Source organism: Cynara cardunculus (genome assembly GCF_001531365.2).
Source record: "Cynara cardunculus var. scolymus isolate 2C chromosome LG 1, CcrdV1, whole genome shotgun sequence".
Lineage (NCBI taxonomy): Eukaryota > Viridiplantae > Streptophyta > Magnoliopsida > Asterales > Asteraceae > Cynara > Cynara cardunculus.
Window position 1 is genome coordinate 8,585,154 of NC_037528.1, and position 16,762 is coordinate 8,601,915.

General features: G+C 32.4%; 2 protein-coding genes across 2 annotated transcripts in view; one reads left to right on the forward strand and one right to left on the reverse strand.

Moving 5' to 3' along the window:
• LOC112507504 (UNC93-like protein 3) overlaps positions 1-2,216 on the forward strand; it is a 7,491-nt gene extending 5,275 nt beyond the window's left edge. Inside the window, exons 8-10 of the mRNA XM_025112126.1 lie at positions 674-783; positions 879-1,002; positions 1,849-2,216. Of these exons, the coding sequence (XP_024967894.1) occupies positions 674-783; positions 879-1,002; positions 1,849-2,034 (420 nt within the window). The 3' untranslated portion in view covers positions 2,035-2,216. The remainder of the gene's footprint in view (positions 1-673; positions 784-878; positions 1,003-1,848) is intronic.
• Positions 2,217-2,307: 91 nt separating this feature from the next.
• Positions 2,308-13,142, reverse strand: LOC112507512 (short-chain dehydrogenase TIC 32, chloroplastic-like). The gene is made up of 8 exons (XM_025112139.1): positions 12,900-13,142; positions 4,750-4,981; positions 4,040-4,119; positions 3,732-3,885; positions 3,565-3,643; positions 3,411-3,495; positions 2,799-2,845; positions 2,308-2,700 (listed from the first exon to the last, which is right to left on the reverse strand). The coding sequence occupies exons 1-8, from the start codon at positions 13,015-13,017 to the stop codon at positions 2,527-2,529; spliced, it is 969 nt and encodes a 322-aa protein (XP_024967907.1). The 5' UTR covers positions 13,018-13,142; the 3' UTR covers positions 2,308-2,526.
• Between the last annotated feature and the right edge of the window lie 3,620 nt (positions 13,143-16,762).

Genomic DNA, 16,762 nt, shown 5'->3' on the forward strand with positions numbered 1-16,762 from the left:
TATCACATGATTACACCAAAAATTTAACTTATCAACCAAAACGATAATCCAAGTGATGTATAATGGTGATTATCACACCCCTATCACATGATTATCACACACATATCACATGATTAGGGTTGCTTGTAATCGTAACCGTTTTGTAGATGATAATGATAGGTTTAAAAGATTTTGATTGTGTTTAATGATAAGTTTAAAAGATTCTGACCGTTTTCTAGATAATATATCATTTCCATTATTACCCTTTTAATTTTAAATTTTTTGAATCTTTTTAAATTTTAATTTTAATTTTAATTTTAAAAATCTTTTAATTTTATTTTTTATCACAATATGTGGTTACTGAGTTGTTCTCGCGTTTTCGTAAATCACAGGGGTTCTCGTTTGAACCCTTCCCTATATATATATATATATATATATATATATATATATATATATATTCATGATAAAAAGAGCATGATATCGATGAATTATGAAAATGCATGATTATTAAGGTTTATACATCATGAATAATACATGAAATAGTCGGTTCCCCGGTTCTCCAAATATTTATGGTTCTCATTTGTACTTTCTTCAAGGGAACTAAATCCCTTTCTGTAGGCGCTAATTTTGTAGTTCTGTAATTTTGAGCTTCTGTTTTAGTTTACTCATGGTCTACATTTGAAACTTGTATCAGTGTTCTCTAGCTGCTGGTCGGTTTACTTCAGGTCTCACATCTATCACTTTGATTGTTTCTGGTGGAGCCATTCTTCAGGGTGGTATATTGATTTGGCTGCTAAGTTACAGGTAATTCCCCTTTTAAAATTGTGCAGATGTAGTTTTTGGATCTCTATATTTCTTCCCTTTTCTGATCCTCCCATCATTCTCCATCTCTTTTGCAGCGCATCTACTGGTGTTCTTGGTTTAGTTTACCCACTTCTCATTGCAGCGATATGGGGAATTGGCGATGGGGTGCTCATGACACAGCTTAATGCTTTGCTGGCGATGCTTTTCAAGCATGACATGGTAATAACCTTCCTCTCGAAGCACTCATATGTTCATTTAGCTGTTTTCTATTGCCAAAAACACCCCTGATACTAGCAATATTGTTTGGATTTTGCACTAGTATTTACTGCTGTCTAATTATGCAGTTAATCTGTATGAAGACAAAGAACACACCTTACTTGTTCTTTTAGGACCAATAAACACACACACACACACAATAATAGTTGTACTATGGAAAACTCACTACATAATAATAGTCTCGACCATAACTGTAAATGCTGTATTTGATATCCTTCCAAAAAAACCCGTACTTTTTTCGCGAATCTGTGGCTTATAGTTGTCTTTCTAAATGTTTTACAAAACTTTTTTTGCAAGCTGGCGGTCTTCCCAGAAATGGTCTGTCTGTCTCTTGTGACAGAAGAAAAGTCTGCTTACGTTGTACTGTCTGACCCTACCTCCGGGTGGGATATATTGGATTTGTTTGGTTTGATACTATATTTTGCATCCTTAGGGGCCGTTTACCCAAATGCTTACTCAGTAAGTGCTTACCAATATGAGTCAACATTATAATTTATTTTGATGTGTAAGATTTTAGTACATCAAAACATATCAAATGCAACAATTTACTGGGTAAGGCTTACCTGGGTAAGAGTCGTCATCCTCACTTACCGGGTAAGACTCTCCATCTTTCTCATCGCTCTTACCCGGTAAGATTCTTGGCCCTTCTCATGTTCATTCGATGAGGAAATTTATGCATTAAGCACTTACCAAGTAAGTGTTTAGTAAACGACCCCTTAGTTCCTTGTAACCAGATAATTTCTGTGTTATTGTCGATCCTAACACCTATTTCATTGTGACCATGAACAGGAAGGAACTTTTGCACAACTCAAGCTCTGGCAGAGTGCTTCGATTGCAGTTGTATTCTTCCTGAGTCCAAACATCTCACTGCAAGCCATGTTATTCGTAATGCTTGCTGCACTCCTCTTGTCATTAGCTTGCTTTTTATTTCTCGTGCTGAAAGTAGAGAAGGTATTCTCCTCTAATCGCCCGTGATACATCGCTGTCAATTAAAAACCGGGTGCTCATTCCTTTTCTTCTTCTCATTTGTTGTTATTCATCTTTCTGTTCCGTTGTAGCAACTGTTTATTCAACTTTAAGCAGTTATATTTCAACCTTTTCATTGTCTTTCCCTGATCTATGACGTCACCGAGTGTTTTAAATACAAATGTTCAAGCAATTCAGACTTTCTTATGGAACTTAAAGATCAGGAGATTCATAATTGTATATTGCATCGCAATCCTAATGACCAGACAGCCAAAACCGAGAAAAAAATGGAACCGAAAACTGGACTGACCTCAACGAACAAGTTCAGTACCAGGATATAACACGAGTATATTTAACAAGATGGTAACGTCATTTGTCTATGGCCCTTTGATTTGAGACAGGTTGACAACTAAAATAAATTTAAAGTAAAACATAAAACCGAACCGTAAGAATTTATGAAGTACATGTGTGCATTACAAGAAAAAAGTTTTAAAAGGGAAATTAAGAGTGCTGAAGAGAGTTGACCAGGTTGTTGCTGTAATCCCAGAGCTTCTTGGCCAACTCAGGATCAGTTGCAAAGTTGCTTGCTGGATATTCATTGCAGTCCACAAAGTATTTCCCACTCACCCCTTTCAGCTTTGGGTGCAATGCCACATAGCATGTTGTTGCTGCACCCTATATAAATGATTTACATAACAACATATCTAATAAAGATTGCAATAATAAACCCAAAACAGAAAAGAAAATGATTAATATTTCAGGTGGAAGAGTACCTGTTGGACATTTTTCCATAGGAGATAAGTAAACAGCTTCAGAAATCCTGTCAAAAAGCATAGACAAAACTTGACAAGCCTTTCTTCTAGTAGACTTACATATCACATCATGTGTTACAATTAGAGAAGCACAAGGCTCGGACTTTCAAGCCCGGTTTCAGTAAGTCAAAAAAATCCATGGCTGGAGGTGTGAAAATGAACCCAATAGACCCTTTTCAGACCAGGCTTTTTCGGGCTTTTCTGGATTTCTTTAAGCCGGGTCTGATCGGACTTGGGCTTTTTTGGGCATCTCTAGTTACAATAAACCAATTAGATATAATGCAAACGATGGACAAACTCTCTATCTCTCGCACACAAACACACCTATTTGGTGTGTGAGAGAATCCCCATCTCACTTGGTTCGTGGTCTAAAGTTCATAGTAAAATAGATGCATTCGGTATAATCTACTTCTACACTATTTTAACCATTGAAGTTTATTCTATGCGGAGTAAACATGCCAAAATTGTCTTTATTCCCTTTTTACAACATCGATGATTTACTTGTTATGTAATGGAAATCAATCATTTTCTTCTCATCACTTAGAACTAGAATATGAGGATGGATACACTTACTCATAAGCTGGAAAGAATGCCTCATGAGATCCGTCATTATTAACCCTGGGTGTACCGAGTTCACTGTAATATTTGCCCCTTCTTCCTGCATTTCAATTTTAAACGAATATGAGCTTGGATTGATATCGTTGACACCCGGAAAACAAATTAATACCTTTAAGCGTCGAGAGAGCTCATTTGCATGCAATATGTTCGCTAACTTGGACTGGCCATATGCCTTTTTGTCTGAGTAACTGGTTTAGGAAAAATCTTAGGATTAAGTGTAGTTATGCAGCATATTACGGGTATTGTGACATTAATAAAAATTATCGACAGATTTACCCATCTTTATCATTGATTTTATCAAATCCGATCCCGTATTCATAAGTGTAGAGATGTGCTACAGATGACAAGTTTACAATTCTACCCTCAATTCCAGTATCTGTAGCAGTTTCCTTCATCTTGTCTAGTAGCAGATTTGTCAAGTAAAAGTGACCTGAGAATGTTAGAAACTAACTTTTAGTAATTGACTCAGTAATGGTGATCAAGATAAACAAATGCTACACTAGTTCCAGCTGAAACCTTTGACTCTCATATAAGAGTAGATTGGCTTCGAAAGGATTAGGCTGTGATATTAGAGCGTGACCTACCTAGATGATTTGTCGCGAATTGCATCTCTATCCCATCTTGTGAGAGTTGGAAAGGGCAGAACATTACACCGGCATTGTTTCTGCAAATTTGGAGGTTTCTTCGGTTAGACATCATGCATTTTTTGCAACGGTTGTATTATATCATTATACCAATTGGGATATTGCAACTTAGCTTAGGATAACTCAAAATTCTGGACTTCGAATTCCACACTCACTTAGATTATGTTCAGCAAACGAGCTTATAAGCTAGCAGTTGGCTAATAAGGTAACTAATAAACTAGATGACGATGTAAATTTATCTACAAAGATAGGATTTTTGGTCATTTATGTAAATTATAAATGGAATAATTGGACACAATAGAAAATGAAAAAAAAAAACATGGAGCTTGTTGAAACCCTAGTTGAATTAGTTTTTCAAAGGGCTTGTTTATGGCTTACCAAGAAGGATTTTCTCAATAAGCTCTCAAAATAAGTCAGCTTATGGCTGTCAAACATGATCTTTAAAAAAAATCACAGCATCATGGTTAACATGGGATGCTAGTGGTTCTCTCACACGGGTGAGTGAATGAGAGATCCATATGACCAAGATGATGACGCGATACAGCAAGAAAGATTCTGGCATGGACCCATGAAAGATTGCAACGACTACAATGAGTAGTTATAATGTTACACTAATTGGCTGGAACGATGATGGCAAATAGATGACTTACATCAAGAGGTTTAGGGGAAGATTAAGAGCTTTGAAGCTATCAGCAAAGGCCTTAATTGAGTTGAGAGATGAAAGATCAAGCTCAAGAACATCAATCTTAGCATTCTCATTCTGTGTAAGCATGAGTTGTTTGGCTTCATTTGCAGCCTTCATGTTTCTTGCTGCTATAATCACATGAGCACCCCTCAATGCTAATACCCTTGCTGTTTCTAACCCAATTCCACTTGCTCCTCCTGCATGCACAACCACATAACCCTTATTCAATTTCTTCATGTTTTTAAATATCTTTTGATCTCAAATCACATCATCCAAATTAAAATTGCAATGCTTGATTGGAAAGCTGATCTTTGCATTTTGGTTTGTTACTTGTAGTTGTATAAATATGTTGTGTATATCTATACAATCTTATAGATCTTGTAGGTACAACTTTTTATACATCTATAAAACAGTAAAGGGTTGTTTACCAAACACTTACCCGAGTAAGTGCTTATTAAGTCACATTATCTTACCGGATGAATATGACAAGGATCAAGAATCTTACCCAGTAAGAGCGAGACAAGGACCGAGAGTCTTATCCGGTAAGTGAGGACGATGATTCTTACCACGGTTAGCACTTACTAGGTAAATTGTTGTATCCAATGCCGTTTTGGTGGACTAAAATCTCACCAGGTAAGAAAGTGATAGTGTTGAATTTTACCGGTAAGCGCTTATCGAGTAAATGTTTGGTAAACGGTCCTAAGTCAAATTAATAATACAGGAATTCTGGCTAATAGCATGTCCCACATAGGTGGAGCAACAAAATTTGGAACGGGTTTAATGCAGGTCTAAGACTTTGGTTTCAAAACCCCAATCAAATGCACTTTAAATATTTTTCCTTCTCTTGTTATATAGAGTGTAGAAATGTGACCTAAATCTTTATTGGGTGCAGGTATAATTAAGGGGGTGAGTTGATAGAGCAAAATGTCTCAAAAAAAAAAAAAAACCAAAATGAATTAACATATATATATATATATATATATATATATATTCATATTTAAACGTGAATTTCTGATTTTTTAATGATGAATTTTACCAATTTCCATTCTCGATTTATAATAAAATTTTATCATCATGATGCATCATATGGATACAGAATTAGTATATATACAATTATATATAGATATCTATGGATGTATGTATATGCATATAGACCACAAAACATATGGAAACCCATAAAAAGTTAGAAATTGTAAAAACAATTTCATGTATTGCTATATAGGTGAAACAATATATGCAAAAACTAAACCTGTAAAATCACCAAAATCATTCAATGAGTCTGATTTTTAAGCTATGAGTCATAGTTTAACATGTTTGTCTTTGTGTGTGAGTATGAATGCAAATTTCATGTATAAATGTGTTTTTGTGCTTTTTCCCACATACAAAATTTTCTTTGACGTTTCATCTATGAAACAACGTTGTATCGACACTACATATTCGTATATGTTGTTTTATCTATGAAACATTACATACAAACTGATTTTTACGGTTTCTAATTACTAAGACGGTTTTATTTGACTTCCATACATATAACACTTTTACATAAGCGCCTAATTTCCATGATCGAATTCGTGACTTTATTTTATCATTTTTTATGTTAATTATTGTTATGGTTGTTAAATTTTTACTATTTATGTAAAATGTAATAAAGGGTATCAAGAAATGTTCTTTTAAAATTATAAGAATATATTATGTTTTTGATTCATATGGTTTGTTAAAAGTTGCAATTGTTATCTTTATGATCTTGAAATTACTGTTTTCATATGGTTTTGTAATTTATTGTTATTTTTTTTAAAGACTAACTTCTATTTTTAAGTATAAGGGACGAAATCAATGATGAATTGTTAATTGTAAATTACAAGGACGAAGACAATAAAAAAATTATAAATTATAAAAATGAAAATAACGATAAATTATAACCTATAAAAATAAAAATCATAAATCATAAATTAGAAAGATACAAATTCAACAAACATCATCAAGTAATGATGATGTGTGTGTCTAGTTATTGTTATCACATTTATTGACATGCTTTCTATTTTAGGCAACCAAAGTACCAAACATGTTACTATACTTTCATGTTTTCTAAAATTGAACAGTATTAATTTAATCAAACATACTTATAATCTCATATTTATTGATAATAACATTTGTTTAGATTTCATTTAATCAAATTACTCAAATAACTTCTCAACAAGTGTTATAGTGTTTGAGATATTAACGATAATTATCTCCATTATTATCTCATTAATTAATATCATTAGTTATCTTAAATTAATGGCTTAGCATGGATCTCACAGATCTCACATATTTTAGAGTTCTCAAATGACGAAAGATTGTGTGAGAGTGAGAGTTAAAATAAGAAGCATAAGAAGAGATCTAGACCCATTGATCACATTTAATCTCAAACACATTCATGAATCACACTTGATACGAGGATTGATCTGATATATCTCGATGCATCTCATTCTAATGTTCATCCGATGGTGGAGATTTCTTCTTATGCTTTTCACTTTAACTCTTCTTCTCAACATAACGCCTTATACAGGCGAATGATTGTGTGAATTGTGCTTTTCATGGGAATTGATCTGGTGCATCTCATTCTAATGTGCATTCAAGGGTCAAGATCCCTTCTTACGTTTCTCAGCTTAACTGTCATTCTCATCGGAACTCAACCTTACACACACACACACACACACACGCACACACACACGCACACACACACACACATACATATATATATATATATATATATATTCTCTTTCTCCTCTCTCCATAACATACGTGCACACACGCGCACAATTATGCGCACACCTTATGAACATAATGCAAATAACTTTTTGAAATTTTTACTAGGACATTCACAAGATTCACATAGTGCTCACAAGTGGTTAGTTTATATTTAGTTTTGTTGTTTTATGTATTGCTCACAAATATGTTAACATAGATACTGTAGATTCTAAGTGTATTCATAATTTATAAAAATGGTTCACAATTTGTTCACCTCGTATCCACATTCAATTATGTGTATATATATGTACATATATATTTTACGGATAAAGGAGAAAGGATTTTTTTAATTAATATTATTCTATTTTTAACAGAATTTTTATTATTTTTATATTAAATCTCGCTAATTTCATAAATTAAAAAGTGCTTAAAAAAAAGAAATCCCATATTAATAAATAGGCATATTAGTAATCAGAGGGTGAAAACTATTAAATAGGGGAAACAATATTTGTTGACAAAATGGATGTATCAAGCAGCATGCCAAAACATGTTATATCAAAATGTATAATCATTTAATGTTGCTAAAGAAAGGTTCCCTCAGGTGGTTAAAATAATCCAATATTCTTTATTTTTTTTAAATATATAATATATTTTATATATGACAAATGCAATCAATAAATACACACATCATCTTCATCATTGGTGAGGTTTGAACCTCTGACTTCCTAAAAGGCAAGAGACTCAGATACCGCTAAACCAAAGAACATTTAGTCTTTTATTTTTATTTTTATAAGAATTAATATATTACATATAATTATAAAAGTTGTACTATTAATTATTATCATTATATTTTGAATTTCAAAAATTTAATAGACTATCAGCATTTTAATACACTTCGATGACAGTCCATTTAACCTAAAACTTTAAATTTACTATAAAAATTTATTTAGGAATTACTAGAGTCAATTCTTATGGACCATCAAGTGTATTAAACAATAATAATATGTACATTTATTAGCATTAACCAAATATCATCAATATAATAAAAACATTGACTTCGTTCATGTTTTATTTATGTTGCACCTTAAACTAAAGAATGAACCTGTCTTTGATAATATATTTTGTAAAATGATCAGAAATGACATCTTGAAAAATTAGTCAATTATAATATTTTATAATATAATTAAAACATATATCTAATATTATAATATATTGACACAAACAAGATTGTGAAGAAAAATTAAAATTATATAATATGTTAATTAAAAGAAATTTAAAATGATTCTTATATAGATTATAAATTTTGGAGTTGTTAAAACAAATTTTATAAAAAAAAATCTACATTAATTTATGATTTTAAATAATCATTATCCTAATTAATTAATAATTTTTTGAAAACTATAATCACTAATTAAATGAAGTATTTACTAAAATCATTTACTTACCATTTTATTATCTATGAGACGAAACAAGTGTAACTTTAATTTTTATGTAAGTTACATAAACATTATTAAAATTGTTATAGTTGTTTTTTTGATAATTAAATATATTGATAATAATTAAATAATAAAATAAAAATAATTCTAACTAATTAATATTAAAGTATAGTGTACAATTCAAATTAATTAAAGATTTTCAACTAATATTAATTACTATTAATTCATTTATAATCTTAATAATTTATAATTAATCTTAATAATCTTTTTATTTTATAATAACTAATATTTATTTATAATTATACTAGTAAATAACAATTAATGTTAATGAGATAAATAATTGGAAAAAAGTGACAAGAAACTCCTCATGAGCTGCTTCAAGTAGCTTATCAATAAGCTAACTTACGTTTGCCAAACAATGCCTAAATAAATAAAAATTATTATTGATTTAATAGCTTAGTGGAAAGACTTGGGGGCTGTTGACTAAGCCGACTCAGTTAGCATGTTTACCAAATTAAAATCTGACCAAAATGCTAACTGAAAATTTACCATGGGTGTGTTTACTTGAGGCTTAATCAGCTTAATGGATAAATTGGCTTATTCGGACAGACAAAATAGTATGTTTACCTTGGGCTTATTCGCTCAGAAATGGGCTTATTCGCCCAGATAAAAAACATGAGTCGTCCAGATTAAGCCAAGAAAAAGACTCTCCTTACCCTTACATGTAAGACCCACGCCTCAAAACACCCTAATCGGATGATGCTCTTTCTCCATTGATCGACCGATCGACGCTCTCTTCTCCATCCAAATAACCCTAATCGGACGAGAATCGGACAACAATCTCTTCTCCATCGATCGACGCTCTCTTCTACATCGACAATTGACGCCCTCTTCTCCTCCAAAGAACCCTAATCGGCCTGATTGCTCTCTTCTTCTCCATGACAGTCGACGCTCTCTTCTTCTCCATCGACAAGTCGACTTCAAGTTCCATATCGGTTTCATGATTTTCAACTTCTGATTGTTTGTGTTTGTTGCTACCCTAGCTGCCTTTTATCGATTTCATGTTTGTTCGATTTCTGTTTGCTTGTCTTTGCTGCTAGAAAGAAACCCTAGCCAAGCCATGAAAGCCACCTTATTATGTTTCTCTAGCTCTTATGTTTCATATTCACTGGATTTTTTCAATGAATAAGGCAGCAAAAATATTCAAGTTGTTTTGTCAATTTGGTCAAAGATTGTTGTCTTTTATTTTGTAATTGATACATTGTTACAAATATTGATGGTTATGATTTCTTCCCTTCCATTATTCACTCTGTTAAAATCAAACATATTTCATTCTCTATGGCAGCATACATATTCTCTATCAGCTGTTCATTTTGTTTTATTCTCAGGGGTAAATTAGTCATTTTTGTTATTTAGACTGTTGATTCAGATAGAAAAGTAAACATCAACATAAATTTATCCAGACAGACAAATTTATCCATACAAAACTTAATAGAAAATTTGGTAAATAGCCTCCAAGTCAATTCCAAAATCATGCTTACCCTCGTCAAAATCTATTTTTCCATGCGTGCCTTTCTTTTTACGATTAGGTTTTCACCAAAATCACAGCCACTCGTCTTCGTTTCCATTGCTCCTCTTCCCTTCTCCCTTACGACTCAGTTACTTCTCCTCCATCGTCGCTCACCCCTCATCCTTTCTCACCGCTCGAAAAGGTGCTCGAATCAAAAACTCTCTTCTCTATATTTATGTATTTCGAGTGAAATTTTGTTGCAAGTATTCAAATTCTTTGCTACGAATTTATCATTATGATCTGAATTTCAAATTTGCTTTTGTGGATTTTCTTGGTTTTTTCCCCTTTCTCGTATTTTTAAATTCGTTTGGCATTTTTGTAGTGTTATTCTATGATCGTATGATACAAATGTAATAGTTGAGTACAACAATTTTTGAATTTCAGTTTAGATAATTTAGACTGACGGGGTCACCTTTCTTTTGATATGATTGAAGCTGATTTATTTTAAAGGGGCTATAATGGTAATTTTTTTTGTTGGTAAACACTTGTCAAAAAGTACTTGCTAAACACTTTGTCTCTGTATAAACAACCCTTACTCGGGACAACACTCTTCCTTGGACAATACTTACCCAGTAAGAGTTGGTGAACGACCCCTAAATAAAGCATGTTTACAACATAAATCTAGCACTTAAAGAAAAACATCTGCCACCATAACTATATTTTACCTAAAATTTAAAACGCAAAACAAATACACAAAATTATAAGGTAATTGTATAAAGAATAACAAAGTAGATAGAAATAAAAATCGTAATTCTCATTAATAATAAACCCTTTAAATAAAGATTGTTTTGTCATGAAAATAAAAACATTCATTATGAGAAATCTGAATACTTGGAAACTCTTCGTTCATTCAATTTCTTTTCTATAAAAGCTCATAATCTTTCAACAGTAGTTTGTTTTTTTATATAAAAAGAGATAGTAACATCTCAGACCAACTATATCAGATATAGTTTACATACATTGACTCATGATTTTAAAACACGTTTGATAAAGAAGATATATATATATATATATATATATATATTCTCTTATAAAACAACCCAACCGATATAGGATCTTACATATATAAAACTTGATTATTTAATTAGATCGTGTTTGATAGCAATAAGTTTAATGTATTGAAAGAAATTGTTTGATGATCTACAAATTAATTTATTATCTAGGTTTTTCTATGTTAAAATTAAACAATTTTTCAATAATTTATCATTTAATAGTTAATTATTAATTAATATCTAGTTTTTCTGGAGATCAAAATAAGATTTGAAAATCATAATAAATTTTATAAAATTAATTATATAAATAAAAATCATATTATTAAATCAAATATAAATCACTTCGTTATTGTATCTAWATTAAATTATAATAAAAAAATTAAAACTAAAAATTACAACAAAAAAGAAATTTTAAAATAGTTAATTTGATACTAATATCGATATATTTTTGTGAAATTCTGATGATATCTTTAAATTTATATTTTATTCAAAAATAAAAACATTATCGTTTTTTTTTAAATCACATAAGACCATACTATAACATCGATTGAGATAAAGAATAAAATAAAATATTAAAATTAAGATATATCTCACTGCATTGCACGAGTACACTTCTAGTATGGATTAAAAAGCGTATTTTTATATATACAAGCGGTCCGGACGTTCGGTTGCATAGACCGCGAAAAAACCGTTCACATCGTAAACCCGACTGGACTACCTATAAATGAAAGTGACGATAATTAAAGGGGAGTGCTAATGGCACCCCTTTTATGTCAGAATCAGGTCATTCAAGCATTGAGAATGTAAAAAACATGTATTGATGTTGATGTGTGTGAGTAAGAAATTCATGGATAGGGGTGCATAAAGCAATGCATAGGGGTGCATTTAGCCCACCCCTAATTAAATTCGTAATGACGTCATTTTGTTTTAAATATGTAAAAACTGTTTTTCTTTTAATTTTAATTTGTTTTAGGCAAAAATAATCACCTACTGGATCACGAAGATGTCATGTTATCTGTTTTCAAGATATTTCCAACAAGTTCCGTTAGTTCATTCATAACCACTCGGTGATCCCACTTGCCCCACTGCGTGCTCTATCTTCTTGCCAGAATCCCAGTTTATCTTCTCTCTCACACACTTCAATTCTTCGTGTGTGTGTGAGAGAGAGAGAGATTTACACATACAACGATGCATGCTACCTCCATTTTTGTTGATTTCTTGACGAAATCGGAGTATAAAATATATATAATCTAATCATGTCTTCGATCGATCACCAACAAAACATACACGTACATGAGCATCAGATGAATGATCAAATAGTTATGTCATGTGTGTATATGTATTTATATGTATGTATGTATGTATGTGTGTGTATACTTATACTGACCTGTAATGATAAGAGTGAGATCGGAAGCATCGATCGAAGCAGAAACGTGTTCTGCAGTGGAGGACGATCCGAATCCACTGGATCCTGGCCTTCCTGATATCAACGATAATATTCCCATTTTTAAACTTGTAAAAATCTGCAGAGATCAATCACCTTAGTTGCACATATCTATATATACACACAGTAGAGAGAGAAAGAGAGAGGGAGGGACAGAGATGAAGATAATGGATTTGAGAGAGCGGGTGGCAAATGCGTGAAAGTGAAGTGAATTTATTACAAATGAACACACAACCAAGTCCAATACGATTTTCGAGATTCTTTAATCATATTTATTAATAAATTGAAATTCATTTATTGCTTTTCAAATCCATCTTTTCTTTTTTTTCTTTTTTTTGAGAGTTTGGTATGTAGATTGAGTGATATGGGACGGAACGGGACGAGATAAAAAAAGTAATCCGATGTTTGATGTATCATGAGATAAAAATGAGATGGAACACCATGAGATAAAACTTTAACATATTTGTTCCACTAAGGGCATTTCCAGTGCATGACACTCTACCAGAATGTCATGGACTGCCACATCAGCATTCCACTCACCATACAACTCTATCATTTTATACCCACACTCCATAACACTCCAATAAATTTAATGGATTTCCACATCATATATATATATATATATATTATCTATAAATATAATTTTACCAACAAATTTAAAAATCTACTAAAAACAAGGAATAATACATTAAAATGAAAATGAAACGAAATTAAAATACATTTAATAAAAAGTACGAGAGAAATGATGGTATATCTAACCATTCTATYTATTTTCAACAGAGAAATGATGTTGTAGGTCAAACAGGTCTTTCCCCTCTACAAAAATGCACTGCTGCCATACGTCAGTTGGCATATGGCACAGCAGCTGATCAATTTGATGAATACTTAAGAATTGGAGAAACAACTTCAATCGAATGTTTACAAAAATTTTGTCGATGTTTGATTGAGATTTATTCTAGCCATTATTTGAGAAAGCCTAATGCTAACGACATTCAAAATTTATTACAAAAACATTCAGAAAAACATGGCTTTCCTGGCATGTTAGGAAGTATTGATTGTATGCATTGGCCCTGGAAAAATTGCCCTGTTGCATGGCAAGGTCAATTTACCCGAGGTGATCAAGGGTGTCCGACAATCATGTTGGAAGCAGTTGCATAGCAAAACCTCTGGATATGGCATGCATATTTTGGGGTTGCGGGTTCCAACAATGATATCAATGTACTAAATCAGTCCCCATTATTTAATGAAGTTTTGAGAGGGCATTCTCCTGAATGCATATTCACGGTGAATGGTACTCCATACAATAAAKGATATTATCTCGCAGATGGTATATATCCTGAATGGGCTACAATCGTGAAAAGTTTTCCACATCCAGCTGATCCAAAAAGAAAACTATTCAAAACAATGCAAGAAGCTGCAAGGAAGGATGTGGAGAGAGCCTTTGGTGTCCTCCAATCTCGTTGGGCAATTGTACGAGGTCCARCAAGATCTTGGCAACTCACAAATATAAAGGATATAATGTATGCATGCATCATATTACATAATATGATTGTAGAGGATGAAGGAAGTGCAATCTCTAATTGGTATGATGATGTTGATCCTCCAATACGTGTGCAGCGAGGACCTACCGCAGAAATTCAATATCAGATTCAGATGAACTCTGAACTACGTGATTCATCGGTGCATCACTCACTTCGACATGATTAAACGGAGCATATTTGGGAACATTATTCACAAGCATGAAATTGAAAATAAATGTAGTTTATGTAATGTATTTTAAAATTAATGTAATATCTTATTAATGTAATGTATTTTGAAATTAATGGAATGTTTTATTAATTATGTTGTTTTTATAAATTAAGAAAAATAAAAATAAAAATTAATTTATTGATTAATAAATATCATATTATAGTGTGTATATATATATATATAATATCATCCCCATTTTCCTTACAAATTTAATTAAAAAAAAAAAAGGTCCCATTTTCCTCCATGATGCGTATCATCCCCATTACACTCTCCATGACACCCTTCACAATGCATGAGGGGTGTCATGCTTCCCATTACACTCTCCATGGCACCCCATTGGAGATGCCCTAACATGGGACTAAATAATAAAATTACAAAACTATCCTTTTTTACAATCTGATTACAAACCTAATTCTAATTTGTAGTACGCTTCTATCTTCATCGCCTCCATACTTCCAGATTATCGATATCACCGACTTCATCGCCTCCATTCTTCATCGCCTTCTTCCTTCCAGATTATCACCGACTTCTTCCAAGAATTGATTTATCCAAGTACGATTTTGATGGTTTTGGTTTTGGTTTCTGTTTTCGATGCTTCCATGGTTTATGTTTTCGATTCTTAACCTGATTTTAAGATGAATTTTATTTATACAAATTTTCAGTTCTTCCGATATCTCCCATCATTGGACTCTTTTTCTCTGAGATCAAACGGCCACAAATCCTTTTTCTCTTTAATCTTACGACTAGGGATCAATCTCTCTTTCCTAATCATCTGTTTTCGTTCTACTTTTGTATGTTTCTCAGTGCTTTTCGTTATCTTTCTGTACCTTTTTTTCATGCACTTGGTCTTGCTATTTCTATATTGATTTCACTTTATTTCTTTGATATTTGATATGGGATTTTGATGTTGGATGGTGAATTTAAGTGATACTATGTAAGCATGTCTTTGATAAGTGAAATTGTGTTATTGTTGTAGAAATGAGATGCTAATTTATGTTTATTTTCATTGATTGTTAATGGTTAATCATTGTTTTCGAGAGAAATTTGTTAAGGAGGCAAGAGGGAGAACCTATGAATTGCATAAATTCATGTCAATTTAGTAGATTGAAATGATTTCTCTCTCTCTCTCTCTCTATTGCATTGATGTTAATTTTGATTACTTGGTTATGACGATATGTTTTAGTGGTTTATTTCTATTTTGGTTGATTTGGGTCATTTATAATCGTTATATGATGTAAAATAACATTAAACAACATTTAGAGGTAACCTGATCATTTTAACAGTTTTGTCATGTTCTGTCCAGCTTATCAAACGCATGACAGACAATTAGTCTAGTCTTATTCTAGTCGTACCGAACGTAAGACATACAATTAGTCCAGTCCACCACTGTCATGTCTTGTCCTATCCAATCGGAGTACCAAACGCTACCTTAGGGTGCGTTTGGTACGTGGAACAGGGTGGGACAAGACAGAACATGACACACTTGTCCCATGTTTAGTGTGTTTCTAAGTGGAACTAAGTAGAACATGTATGGGACAAGCCTGTCCACCCTCAACCCCTGGAACTAAGTGGAACAAGACATATTTGACAAATATACCCTAAATCGATTTATTCACAGGCGACGTTCATCTCCATCGATCTCGATCTCCATCTCCATCGATTTCTTCACAGTCCACCTCCTCTCCATCGATCTCCATCTCCATCGATTTCTTCATAGTCCACCTCCATCTCCATCTCCATCGATCTCCATCTCCATCAATATTCATCTCCATCGATTTCTTCACAGCAGACCTCCATCTCCATCGATTTCTTCACAGCATCCAAGAACAAAGGTACGGTGAATTTGATGAATCACGAACTAGGGTTTGTTCTATTTGATGAAATTCGAACTGATTTTTTTATTGATTTTGTGTTTTTAGTTGAATCATGAACCGGGTATTGTGATTTTTGATCAATGAGGAACTGGGTATTCTTCACAGCCGGCCTCCATCTTCGTCGTCTTCTTCATAGCTGGTAATCGATTTTGCCTACTGTTTCGAATGATAAATCGATTTTGC